Source organism: Echinops telfairi, unplaced genomic scaffold, assembly GCF_000313985.2.
Source record: "Echinops telfairi isolate 266 unplaced genomic scaffold, ASM31398v2 ScPeMD7_7463;HRSCAF=8501, whole genome shotgun sequence".
Classification (NCBI taxonomy): Eukaryota; Metazoa; Chordata; class Mammalia; order Afrosoricida; family Tenrecidae; genus Echinops; species Echinops telfairi.
The window spans coordinates 4,527,629-4,543,797 of record NW_022111363.1 but is presented as its reverse complement, the minus strand read 5'-3'; the positions used below and the strand labels follow the sequence as shown (position 1 = coordinate 4,543,797).

General features: G+C 45.2%; 1 protein-coding gene across 3 annotated transcripts in view; it reads right to left on the bottom strand.

Moving 5' to 3' along the window:
- Positions 1-16,169, bottom strand: part of SIK3 (SIK family kinase 3) — a 124,452-nt gene that overhangs the window by 71,676 nt on the left and 36,607 nt on the right. For all 3 annotated transcript variants that reach the window (XM_030888381.2, XM_045283638.1, XM_004712797.3), the window contains exon 3: positions 8,711-8,872. In XM_030888381.2, the coding sequence (XP_030744241.1) occupies positions 8,711-8,872 (162 nt within the window). The remainder of the gene's footprint in view (positions 1-8,710; positions 8,873-16,169) is intronic.

Sequence of the window (16,169 nt, the reverse complement as noted above, 5' to 3'; positions counted from 1 at the left end):
CAATGAATGTACAAATGTGCTTTACACAATTGATGTATGTATGGATTGTGATAAGTTGTATGAGCCCCTAATAAAATGATTGTAAAAATAAATAAATGTTCCTTTGTAGGGCTCCAATCTTAAGAGACTTCAGAAGATGCACGTGTGTGTGTTTGTGTGTGTGTGTGTGTTTCCATTTTTATGCCTCCAGGAGTTAACACACATTAACTGGCGTGATGGGGAACCTTCCTGAGGACCATACATCACGTCATGGTATACACACATGCTGAGGCGCTACAGAAGGATCGTGAGGATGGCACAGAACTGGGCACTGTTCCCTTCAGTTGTGCACAGGGGCACTGTGACTCAGAGCTGACGCAATGGCACCAACAACATTATGACTGGACGTCAGGAAGTCCCCCGGCTTCTCTGGGTCTCCATCACTGACCTGTGGACCAGCTGGGTTCAGTGAATGACTCTCTACACAAAGGTGTCCATAGCCCAGACAATGTGGGATTGTTAGGATGAGCATGACATAATTATGGCCTATGACCAGTGAGGGACATGCTCAAGCACCACACTGTGGAATGGTTTTCAGAGACCCAAGACTTCCGAGTCCAGCCCCCTCATCCCCACCATACGATAGAGTCCGGTGTACTTTATACTGAGAGTGAAAGGTCAATGGATTTAGAAAATATTTTGATTTCTCACTTTAAAAAATATGACTGCGTGTGGATCCCACTGCACGAGGGTAAAAAACAACCCCCCACACATCTTAAGCCCCTGCATTCTGAAAAGCCTTGCCCAAACAGGGCAAGTACAGGAGCTGGACTTCAAGTCTTGGCTGTCGACTGGCTTCACTGCCAACGCAAACAACACGGGAGGGAAACTATCTCAGGGAGGCCTTTTGGGAGTCGACATTTAAAGAGAGAAGTTTCCAACTTCCTTAAGTTAAAAAAAAAGTTTCCACAATTATCAAAACATTCTCATCATGTCCAAGTATTTGAAAGAGTTTTTCTGCAGGGAGCATGCCAGTCCCACTTGGGCTCCTTTCCGAGGCGATGTTACTTAACCATAGAGACTGTGCTACAGAACCCCAGGAGACAAGGATTAAAATTACTTTCAAATCGGACCGTATCAATCACTAAAAATAAACATAAACTAGACAGTTCTGCTTTCCTCTAATAGTTTAATATAACCCAGCCAGCAGAAAGTCTGATTTCTTGATTTCCAAATATCTTCCACTGTTCCTTCCTCCTGGCCCCAATCCTTGATGGGCTGTTCGGCCCTAAAAAGTCATCGTGTGTGTGTGTGTGTGTGTGTGTGTGTGTGTGTGTGTGTGTGGTCCTTTTTTCTTCTTCTCATGTCTACTACCACCACCCTCATGTAGAATTTGACCTTGTCACAGTCTTTGAACTGACTTTCCTATTCCATTCTCCTACCTTCACGGTTTTTCTATTTTTCTTCTTATTCATCCTAAATCAGATTTATATGCCTGGTATTCAACTAAGATCATAATCTAGTATAAATGCCTTCTTAGACATGGCTTCCTCCTGAAGGCTGCTTTACCTATTTTGTAAACAGGCCACGTGCTTCCCTACTGGGGCTCATTCTTCTCCCACCTGATTTCCTATTGAAATAACAACAGCAGAAAATGTTCAAATCTTAACCACGTCTGTAAGGCGCTGAATGACCTGGCTTTTGGCATTCCTTGTCTCCCATGTCTTTCCATTCGCCCCGTAAGTCCCATCCGTGTGCACCTTCCTCCACTCCCTCAAATATATACGGTATAAATCTGCCCGTTTCCGACATTAACCTTGACCTGCCTTCAGTTTCCAGGCTCTTCTGCGAAAGGCGTGGCTGCTCCTTGGGCCTTTTCTTTACAGGCCAACTCAACACATCTCTGCCTGAGATGGACTGTCTTGTCTGTCCTGGATAAAGACAGTATGGCTTTCACAAGTCACCATTTCATATTATCCAAGTTTCTCTTTCGCAAACCTCCCCACTCCCAACCCCAATCAGAATGATCGTCCCAAGGAACTATTTCATCTGCTTCGGTATCCCCAGTGCCTGGTTCAGTGTGTGCTCCTCGGGGGGCCTCCAGAACACCCGCGGACTGCTGAATCCTTCAAGCTTCTCTATCCTACCCACCCGCCCCACCTACCAACCCGACCCATGTCTTATGACTCATCTCAAAATGCGTGTCTTCTAGAAGATTTTTATGCCATCACTGCTGCTTAAATTTCAGATCAAAGTAATTACTGAACCTACGTCAGAACCGGTACAGACTGGGAGTGATATAATAAACGCAGGATATAGTTACAGTTCTTGTGGAATTTGCTGCCTAATGGAAGTTTCCAAAATAAAGCCGTTTCTTCAGTCTGTGAACTCCTATCGTAACTAGACTGGACAATCAATGAGCCACGACATGCCTTGTAGCCTCCCTGGTACGGTATCAACTATCACCTGACAGCTGTTGGACCCGCAGGGGTGCTGAGAGCGCCAGGCTGCTCTTCCCATTTCTTCACCTGCTCCTTCTCGGGTGCTGGCCCCGCTCTCGTCTCTTGCTTCTGCTGTTGTATCTCCTCCTCTGACTGACTCTCCTGCTTCCTGCCTGAGAGACAAGAGGCCAGAAACCTTACTCGTTTCCCAACAGTGGACTCTCCATAGGAAGGCTATGTCCGTGGAAGGATATGTCCTCCAAAGGAAGGATATGCCCAGTGGCCTCTCCATAGGAAGGATATTTCCATGGGAAATCTTCATAAGAAGTCCACAGTGGTGGAAAATTAAATGTGTTAAAAGGTGAAAAGATTTTATGTTTCCTAAATAAGTTATATTTACTTGCCAAATATGATGAAACATGTGAAAATGCTTTGTAAAATATTTTATTAAAAAAATAATGTTGGTGTTCTTTTACAGGGCTGTTAGCTTCTTACTATTGAGTTTTAAGGGTCCTTTACATATTTAGATACAAGTCCTTCCTGAGATATGTACTTTGCAAACATGTTCTTCCAGCGTGTAACTTGTCTTTTCATTTTCTTTGTAGTGAAGTTTCTCATGTTAAAGAAGTCCACCTAATCAAAAATCTTTTTTTCCTTTCATGGATCACCATCTACATTCCATCCTCTTATCTTCGGCAAGTTTTAGCATGACATTTTAATCCTGGTTTATAAACACTTTTGAGTTAATTTTGTGGAAGGCATGAGGTCTGTCCTGATTCTATTTTTTGCTTATGCATATCCAGTTGCTCCCGTCCGAGTTATTAAAAGACGACCTGGACAGGGCTGAATTGCTTCGCTTCCCTGTCAAGGACCGGCTGACTGTATTTGTGTGGACCTATTTCTGGGCTCTCTTGTCTGTTCCATTAATCTACTTGTCTATGTTTGTGCCAAGACCACACTGCCTTCTTGAAGGCAGGTCAGGTCAGTCCTCCAACTTCGTTCTCCTTTGTATTGTGTAAATTATTCTGGGTCGTTTGCCTTTCCATATAAACTCAGAATTCACTTCTGACTAAGTACTTCTGACAAAGTAACTTGTTGGGATGTTGATTGAGACTGTGTGAATCTGCAGATGTTGGAAAAAGATGACATTTGAACAAGACTGAGTCACCCTATCTATGAACATAGAAGCTCTCTCCATTTATTTAGATCTTAGATTTACTTTGCCAGCATTTAGAGTTTTCCTCATAAAAACCTTATACTAAATGATGCTATGCTTTTTTATCTCAAATTCTAATTATTCAATTATAGGAAAGCAATTGGCTTTTGCATATTAGCCTTGTACCCCAAACTCTGCGGTAATCACTAACTGGTTTCAGGGTTTTATTCTGGTGTCAGGGTCAATTACTTGGGATTTTCTACGTGGGCATGAACACCATCTGTGAACAGGGAAGGGAGTGGAGGCTATATATAAATCCCACTGAGAGCGGGTCCCTATGAGCAGAAATTGACTTGAAGGCAGCGAGAGTGTATTTGTAAGTGAACAAAGAGTTGTATTTATCCCTTCCCAGTAAACGTTCCTTTTCTTTCATTGCCATTTCTTGTCATATCGCATTAGGTAGAACCTCTAATGAGATGCCAAGTTGAGTGGTGAGAAATGACATCTTGCCTTGTTCAGACTGTGAGGGGGAATCATCTAGTTTAGGGACTGATGCTATGTGGAGGGTTTGAACAAATGTTCTTAAGTTGAGGAATTTCCCCGTGTACAGTTTTTTCTAATAACACGTAAGATCCTTGATCCCCACTACAAATTCTTTAGTTCTAGACTGTTTTGAAGAAATTGAATCCTCCATTCGGGATTACTAATGACAGCAACATGTATGTATTATTTCTTAATTCTAGAAAAGGCAGATTTGCTAATGCCATTAAGATTGTTGTTCTTTTTCTAAATTCGGTAATAAAATAAGGTTCTTTTACCTAGACTTTATTCTCTCTAGCTATAAAAGCAGAAATAGAACAGGAATTAAAAGTACAAAATTTAAGCACGAAAAATATCTTAAAACATGAGATGATGTTCACTGAATCGTTTAAAACACGGAAGTGAACTTTATTCTTTACGTCCAGGGAATACATACGTAGTTTTCTCTCAGAACGCTGCCATGGGCTTTTATACTAGCTAGTTCTTACAGTATCAATTATAAAATTTAGCTTTCAAAAAATAATAATAATAATAAAATAAAGTAAAATGAAGTTTGCGTCACATTAATTCATATAAAAAGTAAAAAGAAATCAAGCTTAAGCATTCAATTTATTCATCTATCACATATACACCAGGATGTGTAAGGTTTTTTTTCCTTCATTAAAACCATAAAGCATGAATTTCTTAGTTTTCTACTATTAATCTTGATTAATTCCATTTAATAATATATGATGATTTTAAAGATGAGCTGCTTAAAGGATGACTAACATTTTGTATAAAATAAACCCCTTGTCTCATGCACGTATTTCTTTCATGTATACTGGTCTCTTCTGATTGAGATTTCTCATAATCCATCAGAGGAGACTATTGAAAAGGTATGAACGTTCCTTTTAGCTTCTAGAACATGAAGTTGACTTCATTCCCTGTCCGACCTTATCATGTCAGAACCATCCAACCTGCTTCTCTACAACGAGCCACGCTCTAGTCAGATGGCACTAAGCCTTCTCCCTTCAGTTCAAAAGCCCCTTCAGTTCAAAAGACGACTTGGCAGGTGAAGCTGAGAATTCGAACACATTTATGTGCAAGAAAGAAAGTTCAGGCAATAATTAAAAAACTGAGTAACGACTGCGTAGGAGACAAAGAAGGCACAAGCAAAGATCATGCTAGCTATTGTGGCGGACCGCAAACTAGAGGTGCTCAATTAGCCTAACTCTGTTTTGCTCTTCAAACAAATAGTAACAATACAGAATTTGTGCTAATGAACTTAAAGAAATCAAGGAATACGTGTTAACACACAGAGGACCCAAGACTCACTGCAACAGAAATCACTGCTAGGTGTTCTGGGGCTGATCTGGGGTTCATCGGGACACCCTGTGACAGAGAAGATGTGGCGTGTCCTAGGCTGGAATCTCTCCTGGCGCACACGACCACGTCTTTCTCCTGGCGAGCTGCTCTGGTTCCCGTGCCCAGCCTTTGCTTAACCACCGTGTCACTAGGGCTCCCTGCCAGCACCCACGGGAATCGGCAATGATACCTGAGCAGAACCTCATTGCGACGATCTGCATTTGTTTTAACAGCTAATGAGGAAAAACATTTGAAAATCTGTGTCCAAATATTGTGCTAGTAAGTTCCCAAGTCCCAGTAGCAATGGCCACTGCTTCGATGAGTAACTTCCCAGTGTAACAGTACAGAGACATTTCCCTTAGTGAATGAAAACCGTTCTAGATTCAAACTCAGGAACTCAAGAGGCACGTTGACGTTGACTCGATTTTGACTCGTGGTGGCTCCGTGGGTTTCGGAGTAGGACTGTGCGTGGGGTTTTCAATGACCGTGGCCGTTGGGAAGCAGATCACCAGGCCTTTGTCGCCAATAACCTCTGGGAGATTTGAACCACTAGCCTTTTGGTTAGCAATGAAATGCTGAACCATTTGTGCCACTTAGGGACTCCTAAATGTGGACCAGTGAGGGGATAGTAATAGCCCTGCTGGCCGAGCTGTTACCAACGGGCTGCTAACTGTGAGGTCAGTCGTCCAAAACCAGCAGCAGCTCGTTGGGCTTTCTACTCCCGTAAAGAGTTACAGGCTCGGAAACCCACAGGGCGAGTTCTACCCTGTCCATGAGTCACCATCAACTCAATGGCGGGGAGCTTTTTGTTTGTTTGTTTTTGTGCTAATCAATAATCCAAGGAACCTTACAATGACATTTGTGATAGGCTGAATGATGCCTTCAAAAGATATTCATATCCTAGTTCTTAGAGCCTGTCACTAACCTTACATGGTTAGATATGATTAAAATAAGGATCTTGAGATAGGGTTGCCAGCCAGACCCAATGGGATCACTCAAGTCTCCTTACAAGAGCGAGGCAGGAGGATCAAGAGTAAGGAGTAACACGGGCTCAAGTAGAAAATGTTTTGGAAATGATGATGCACAAATATGCTTGATACAATGGATGTATGGAATGTGATAAGAGTGTAAGAGCCTCTAATAAAATGATTTTTTAAGAAGAGTGCAAGGAGTGAGACATATGGCAAAGGAAGTGAGAGACAATGAAAGCTGACAGTCTCCAGAGCAGAGTTTCCCTAAGTGGGGGGACCTGACCCCTGGAGGGTGGGCCATGGGAATGATGGAGAGCGGCTGCAAAGCCGATATCGCAAACACCAACTTCACTGCCATTCCTGGCGACCCAACAGCACAGCGACCTTATAGGGCAGAGTAGAACTGCTCAGGTGGGTTTCTGAGACGGTAACTCTTTACAGGAGTAGAAAGCCTCAGAGCAGCTGGTGGTTTCAAACTGCTGACCTTGAGGTAAGCAGTCCAACTTGTAACCACTATGCCACCAGAACGCCTACAGCAGATAGCTACATTTTAACCTGGGTTATGGGCGACAGTGCAAGAGTATTTTTAATTGCTAGGGGCTGCTATGCAATTTTTTTTTTCTGTAAAGAGGGGGAGTAGGCCAAATACGTTTGGGACCCCACACTCTGGAAATTGACCATAAAAAAGGGGAACATTGTGCCCCCAGAGCCGCCGAGGACACCAGCCCAGCACGCACCTTGATTTTAGCTCTGCAAATTCACCTCAAGCTTCTGGCCTTCCGAATTATCCGAGAATAAATTTGTATTGATTTAAGCCATTAAGTCTGAAGTAATTTGTTACGCGGAAATAGGGAATTAATACTCTGATCCTTTTAAGGATTGCAAAGTGCCAGTGGGCTTACTATCATTTATTTAAATGAAGCTACAACAAATAATTACAAAAGACGGTCTGGGATGCAATCGCCAGACTCCTCCTATGCCACTCGACGACTATCATCTGGTGAGCTTTGGAGAAAATTAAACTGACCTAAGTACAAAGGGAAAACATGATTTTGTGGAAGACAAAGAGCACTTAATGCTTGTCTACTGGACCAGTGAGCAAATGTCGGACCCAAAGAGCTTCCAAACTTGTGGAAGTTCTAAACAAGAGTCAGCCACTGGCCTAACTTAGAGAAATAAAAAGCTAGGAGCCATTCCCAGAAGATAAACAATAAACAAGCTTCGCTACAGAAACAAAACAAAACAGGTGCACCACTAGCCCGTAAGCATACACAGTTCAACCTGTCACTCCTCGCTCCCTCCCTGCCATCCAGTCAGTGCTAGCTCAGAGCGGCCCTCTCTGGGTTTCCGAGACGGAAACTGTTTACAGGAGTAGAAAGCCCGGACTTTCTCCCTCAGCACTGCTGGTGGTTTCGATCTGCCGACCATGTGGGTGGCAGCCCAAATCATAACCACTAGCCTACCAGGGCTCCCACCCAGTAGTATAATGTAAATGAGGACTCTCAACTCCCATCCTATCCAAGAGGAAAATCTTTAGAACTTTGTTTTCACTTCGCTTTCGAGGGGCATTATCTTTTCCCCACACTTGTTCTCAATATGGGAAACCTACCCTTCCTGGGGAGAGGGGAGGGCACACAATTCAACGCTGGAAACCACTGGGGGGAAAACAGGCTAATTTTAATATTCGTTCAGTTTCTGTCCAAGTGCAGTCACTGTCTTCTATCAGGAGGTGCAGCTTGTGCTGGTGAGGCAAAACAGGGATCATTTACACTAAAACTGCAGTAAAAATGAGCTTGTAGGCCTTGTCAGATAAGCAGACGAGTGAAATCTGGGGGAGACAAAAGAGTCGCAATGCCTGTGCACCTACACAAGACCTGTTCTTTCTAAGGCACTGCCGCCTCCAGCGTAAGCAGTGACGTAAACCAGCCTTCTCAGCTGACGCGGTTACACAGGCGGGGTTTTCCAGCAGTTCTTTCCCTGTTAGTTGACTCCTGTTTCGTTAGAAGAGACAGATCTGGGTATCACAGTAACAAACATCTCGGTACCACCCCCCCACCCCTTCTTTCTCCCTAGCCACGGTCCAGCTAACTGTGAAAAACAACATAAGCATCTATTGGAAAGTTTACCGGTTTCCGGGCCACAAAAAAGGAATTCTAAAGGTTCCTTATTTTTGCAAAAGCCTTTCTGCATCAGTGGAGACAAACAATCTGGACTTTAAGACGTCTGAAAGGAGAGCGCCTTTTGTCCCTGCTTCACAAGATCAGCGCGCTGCGTCTCACCTGCTATTTTGATATTCAGGTTGGCGTCCAGAAGCAAGTTTTCTGCTTTTAGATCACGATGAACAATGTTCCGACAATGACAAAAATAGACAGCTGTGACGATCTGCTTGAACTTCCGACGGGCCTCCTTTTCTGCCATTCTGCCGTGGGCCACCAGGTGGTCTGCGTCAAAGAAGAACAAGTCTCATTTTGGGAACCAGGGTAATGGCAAATGGTCAACATCGGTGGGATGCCTTGCTTCCCACCAAGGGAAGAAAACACACAAAAGGAAAACAAACCCACCCTGGCCGCACCCAAGTCCCTTCCATATCCCCACACCGTACACACAGACGAGGAAACCTATCGGTGGTACTTCCTGCGCTCATGTGAGAGTCAGGATGCAAGGTCAAAGTCAGCAGCATTTCAGGAAAGAATAGAGGACTCTGTGTTATGTTAATCTTACTTCCATCTTCTCAAAGTTCTACAATTTAAAGATTAAAACTTAGTTATCTAGCCACTACTCTATAGACTGCATTAATATTTTGCCTGCATCTTTAGATCTGTATTTATTACTCTCACCTAATCTTTTTGAGAACTAATTTTTGTTTGCTGCTGTCATATGGACCTTACATAAAAGAAGATACCACAAAACTGTTTACCTCTGTTTCACTTGTTTTGAAAAAGCATCTGGATGTATACATCATAACAAATTATGAAAAACATTGAGAAAAATGGGAACTCCAGAACCCCAAATATGCTCGTGTGCACAGACTCAGAGCTGCTGTTCAGATAGAATGAATAGAATAAGAGGCTAGTGTGTAGCATAAAATCTGAAAACACCAAGGCTATATCCTTCCACCAGACGAATTCACAGTGTACAATGAGCAGGTAATCTGGACGATGTCAAGGAGAACACTGCACCAGGACGGAGGATGGCTCATTCACACCCTGAGATATGCAGATTACACAATCTTGCTTGTTGAAAACCAAGAGGTCTCGAAGCACTTACCAATGCAGATAAGGGCCCGCAGCTTCAGTATGGATTACAATTCACAGGTCAGAAACCCCACATCCTCACAGCTGGACCAACAGCCAACATCATGACACACGGAGAAAACACTGAAGTTGTCAACATTTTCATTTTGCTTGGTTTCCCAAATGCCCATAGTAGCAGTAGTCAAGAAAGCAAACTATGGAATGCCCTGGGCAAATCTGCTACCAAAGACTAACGAGCCTATGTGTCACCGTGAGGACCCAGGTGCACATGACCCAAGCGATGGTGTTTTCAATGGCCTCATACTCGTGCGAAAGCTAGACGGTGACTATGGAGGACTGAAGGCGCCTATGAACTGTGGCGCCAAAGAACACTGAGTATACTGTGAGCGACCAGAAGAACGAACCAATCTGTCTTGGAGGAAGTGCGACTGGAGCACACTTAGAAGGGAAGATGGAGCGATTCTGGCTCATGTGCTTTGGAGATGCATGTTAGCAGGAGGAACCAGTCCCTGGAGAAGGGCATCAGGCTCAGTCACATAGAGCGCATCGGAGGAAAAGAGGACGACTTCCAATGCACGGGACTGAGACAGCGGCTGCAACACGAGCTCACACATCGACACTACGGTGAGGATGCAACACGGTAACACTGGCCAGGGCCTTATTCTGCTGTTCCACTGCGAGTCAGAACTTGACACCAGCTAAAACATGGGACGTTTCAGAGATAATATCAATGAAAACATCAAATGAAGCTGCTCCCAACTTAAGGAAAACTATTTCTTGATCATGTTGCTGCTAATTCCCACATATCAAAAGAATTTACATGTGGTAAACTCTGTAATAAATCAGCAATCTTCTACAGTTAAAAATCATTTGATGGGCTTACAGTCAACAATCAGAGCCTGAAGCACTTGGCTCCAAAAGTGGCCGCAGATGGATACGGCGTCCATGATGCATACTCTCGACAGCTGCTGAGAATGTTAGTTAGACTAGAGTCGACTCCATTTGAAATGGCCAAGTCTTATCCACACTTTGGTCCAGGGATCGGCCAAGAAATGGACACAACTGTCAGCATAAGCATCCTGAGATGGTAGAAAGGGGGGGTGGGGGTGGTCAGACACTATAGATGTCTTATTGGTTTAAAAACAAGAGTTTCAGTGCTACAACCTCATTACGTTAGAGACACCTGCACCTCACTACTCCCAGAACTCGCCAGGTATATATTTTTTTCATTACAAAAAAAGAAGTCCACGGTGAAGTCCCTCTTTCCCAGTAACGACTGCCAAGACTGAGAGCCTCGGGCAGGCTATGGGAGGAGGGAAGTGGAGTTGGGGAGCTGGATGGCAATCCACCTACCTGGCAGAGTCTGAAAAACTCAAAGTGCATGCTGACTATTAAGAAGATTGATATATGTTCCCCTGTATCACACACAAGACCTTTGGAGTATTTCTCTCAAAACCTCATCGTTGTTATAGTCAAGACCGGACCCCCAGAAAATGTATTTGTAAGGAGACAAGAAGAAGTCTTCAGCTTAGAAGTCACAAAGGACAAGGAGGGGACCTTCCTTCTCTGGGAGTTGAGAGGCAGTGATAAAGGAGCTCCTACGCTGGAGTGTCCGGGCTTCTGGTGAGATCTGCCATCTCAATGTTAAACAACACAAAGCCCTAACTAGGGACAGTGGCTTCACGTAAGCTGTTCGGGAACTGGAAGCCCATCTGATGTGAACGCTATGTTTTATTTTTAAGACGCCATTCTCTAACAGTTCCTGCTCCTGTGACCTCGCAGTTCTCTTAACCCAAGGCCTAATTATTCTAATAATATGTTTTAGTTACTAAACTTTGCCTAATTAAAGAGCTTTGAAGAGACAGCTATTCTTGAGAAATGTAAAAATAAACCCTTATGAAGGTTTACCATCAGAAGCTCATTTGGCCAAGCCACCCATTAATTAAAATGCCCAAGAGACATTTGTCTGGCAGTAAATACTAATTACCAGAACACATCAAAGCACTTTAAAAATGTGACAGAATGATTAATTTTGTGATTTCCAAAATAAGTGATTTTCTTTTATTAAAAGAGCTTTTTCTATTTTCTAAGTACCTCATTTTCCTGAACTGATTGGAACGCTATCAAAATGGTTACACAGGCGAGAGGAGCTGGTGGAATGCAGCCTGGTTCTGTTTTATCTTTACAATGACACATTGGTTGTCCTTGGACAGTTCACTGCCAAGAACCCTTCCTCTTGACTTACTACAGAGTCGTAAACACAGGTCATGGCCAAGGAAAGGATAGTACATTTGAGACCAACCTTGTATTACATGTGACAGAACTTGAACTTTCAAAGACTCTTTTGGATCACAAGCCTCCCCGGGATTCTAGAGTGCTGGAAGGTAATTATATTCTAGGGCTGTGTTGTCATTACATGGTGCTGGGTAAAAGGTATTCCTGGTGGCAGAAAAAGTGGTCAAAATCATATTGAACCAATTCTCCAGAACTGCCTACAGTATCCCTCCAGTTATGGGTATATAAAAAGAGATATCCAACTCTTTTAAAAAACGTTCTTTAAAAGGCGTTAGCGGCAGACACAAGACACTGGCTGAGCCACAGGTGTCTCATGTCCAAGCCCTCCCCACTATAGGAGTGTCCTGCTCCACCCCTCTCAGGAATCATCTGAAAGGCTCAAAGGCCTTCTGATCCCAGCCAGCGCCTCCTCTCCCAGTGAGGCTCCTCCTCCCCACAGGGCTGGTTTGTTTTCCAGCAGTGGTCTCTGGGGTCTGGTGGGTGTGCCAGGAAGCCAGCAGCCTGCAGCGGTTTTCAGTCCCCTCTGAAAATCGCCTTTCAGCTGCCCACAGCCAACAAATGACTGCTTTATGCTCCTGTGTGCCTTCCAGGCAGGCAACAAAAAGTCTTCCAGCCCCCACAAGGAGGGGACTTTCAGTGAGGACAGCTACAGCAGGGGCCCAGCCCTGGGCTTAACACCGAGGCACCGCATTTTCATGCACACTGGTGCTTTCAGAAGGCGATCCAGCAAGATGGCTTCTGAATCCTCTCCAAATTTCAAGTCAAATAGATTGTGAGGATAAACCCCGTGCACAAAGAACTCTACAAAGGGTTGTTGGATTTCTTTCCGGCCATTCAGTGAGCTAGCACTCCTAAACACGTATCCTCCATCCCTACCATCCAGTACCAGAGCTTCCTAAATTCCCGGACTCCTCTGGGTCCCTCAATTAGACACCTGCTGTGTAAACTCCCTTTCACCATCAATTAAGTCCTTATCTATTTAGACTGCTACTGCTCCTATGAAGTGAAGAAAGTTTCGGGGTGCGTATCCCCCTTATGGCAACGCCACCCCAGCCATCCCCAAGGTGCAGGGATGGGGGATTCTCAGTCCCAGGGGAAACCGTTCTCCTGTTTCAAGCAAGGAGTCTAAGTTCTCCTGTTTGCTTTCTGATGTCCATATTCTCTAAGCATTGGATTTATTTTTAATCTTTTAAAAAACTGTTCTTCCTCACAAATTAAAATCAAGTTAGTCACAGAGAGATTTAGGTGCCCCGTTAAGATAACATTGTGTGAAGGGGAGGGAATGAATCCTGACGTTTCCAAAGGATTCGCACACCAGCCAGTAGGGCTTGCTTCAGAGTACAGTTTGTAATTTTGTCCCCATCTGGCTTAGAAGAACGAGCTTGTGGTACATTGAGGTTCTAACCTTTCCAAGACAAAAACACACACAAGCCAGTCGCTTCCCCAGACCAGCTTTACTGGGAACGTCAGAGGCCTGTCGCTAGAGGGACAGGGGTGGGGAGCCAGCAGGTCTTAAAATAAGCCTCACTCCCACTGCAAACACAGTGTCTCCGTTTGTCTGCTAAACTACAACGTATAGCTGATTGAAAACGCTAGATGAAAACGAACTGGCAGGAGGCCAAGCGTGGACAGGGCTTTTCATTCTCCTGAGGAAGGGGGGGGGGGAGGTGGCATCTGTACTCATCTTAAGGTGGTTGCCTAAAAATATTTCTGCCAACTCCATGCTAACCACAGGCAAGGAGGGCTTTGCCTGCCACTGGGTGCTATCATTTCTCCTTCCCACACCATGGAAACGACTTCCTGTTTATCAAACAACTGCTCCTTTCCAAAGGAGCCAAGGGCATGGCCAAGATCATCCAGCAGCCTGTGAACAGGTTCACAGGAGCGCACTCACTTTAGCATCTCATTGTCCTCCGGGCTGGCAGGGAGGGGAAGAGGGACTGTCTGTTGGGCTGTTGTCCTTGCCAAGGTCCTGGCTGCCTCACCCTGGGCTGCTGCTGATTCCCAGCCCTTTGCTTCCTTTGTCCAACTGGAAACTGCGGCGTCCCCTCTCACCTCCGCTTTCTCCCAGACCTAGCACCTGATCTACCGCCAAATCCAATGACTGCACCCTCAAAATTCAACATTTCTCACCCTTCTCTCTCGTCTGCTTGAGCCCAGCGATCCCTTCTCTGTCCCTCTCCGGGGGTCAAGCTGTGATTTGTGACCCCAAATCAGAGCAGAACTGTGCTCCGTGGGGCTTCCAGCAGCTGACTTTTCAGAGGTCGAAGGTTAAGCTTTTCTTCCATGGCAACTTCTTGGGGGGAACAAGCCCCCGACCTTTTGGTTGCTGCCCGGCAGGTCACTGCTGGTACTACCCAGGGTCTCCAGACTATTTACGACAGCCTCCTCATACTCCGAATCAAGGCATTTGATTGTGGTGCTGGAGGAGATGATCAAAAGTAGCAGGAACTGCTAAAAGGACAAACGGATCGGTTGGAAGAAGTACGGCCACAGTGCTCCTTCGAGGCGAGGGTGGTAAGTAAGCGTCCATCTCACAGCCTGGATGTGCTGTCAGGAGAAAGCAGTCCCTGGAGAGGGAAGGGGGGCTTCAAGGAGATGGATGGGCTCTGTGGCTGCCACAATGGGCTCAAGCAGACCGGCAGAAAGTCCTCGACGGCCCTGGCAACAGCCACAAGGAGATCCAAGCCTCTGCGTCTGTCCCTGGGCCACTGGCTGTCTATTCCTGAAAAAGCAGCCAGGAAAACTTTTTGTTTCCCCCCCACCCCACCCCCACCCCCCAAGCAATTATAGATCCACAGAAGTAAATGGGATGGCCCAGAGATGTTGTGTGTATCCTTCTTTCCGTTTCCTTCCGTGAGACAATTGCAAAGCCCCAAACTGGGCATTCCACAATGCGTGTACAGCCCCACGCCGCTGGCTGCTGCAACCCAGACACGGGCTGTCCCACCCCCACACATGCCCCTTCTGCTGCCCTGTGCCCGTCACAGCCACGCCAGACCACTGGGCAACCACTGATCTGTCTGTTCTCTATGTCTGTTACTTTGACAGTTTATTGCTGTGACATAAATAAAATCCTACAGGTGACCATTCGAGATTGTTGTTTGTTGTTCTTTTGTTTTTAGCTTCTCCTGAAGATCCATCCAGGTTCTTTCACGCCTCAACTATCTGTTCCCTTCCATTGCTGAGTAACATTGCCTGGCACACAGGGATGGCAGTTTTATCCATGCATGTACCCGCTGAAGGCCATTCTGGATGTGTTTGGCTTGGGGCTCTTAGTACTAAAGCTGCTATGCAATTGTGTACAGGTGCTTGGGTGTGCCTAAGTTTGCAGTTCTCTGCAGCCAAGGTTAAAAGAGCAAGGAGCTCTGGTGGCATTAGGATCACACGTTGGGTTGCTGACCACAAGGTCTGCAAGTTCAAAGGCACCAGCTGCTCCTCAGGAGAAAGACAGGGCTTTCTACTCCTGTAAACACTTAGTCTTGGAAACTCCCAGGGGCAGTTCCACCTTGCCCTACAGGGTCTTTACGAGCCAGAATCAACTGAATGGCAGTGAAGGTGTTTTGGTTTGGATTAAGGTACAGGAGCCTACTGGGGACTGTGAGTATGCACCACCTTGAGGTTAGCGATTCAAATCCACAAGCTGCTCCAGCTGAGGGGTTTGTTTTGTTCTTGTCTTTAACTGCTTTTCAATCACACATCACCCCTTGTCAGTTCTAGGCTCAAATCCTCCAGTTGATTCCATGCATGGTCATTTACAACAATATCCATCACCTTGTTCAACAAGGACTCGTTGGACCCCCTTATCATTATTGTCCCCCCCTTGTGAGTACATGGCCTGAGGCCACATCTGATCTCCTCCGCTGAAGAGAATCCTGCTCCCCCCAATCCTAAAGCAGACTGCCACAGGGAGGGACAGGCCGGCCTCCTACCTCTGTCTTTCTTTTTTAAAATCATTTTATCTGGGGCTCGTACAACTCTTATTACAATCCATCCATCCATCCATTGCATAAAGCACACTTGTACATTTGTTGCCACCATCATTCTCAAAACATTTTCTTTCCACATAAGCCCTTGGTATCAGCTCCTCATTCTTTCCCCTCCCTCATGAACCCTTGGTAATTTATAAATTATTATTTTTTCATGTCTTACACTGACCAATGTCTCCCTTTACCCACTTTTCTGTAGT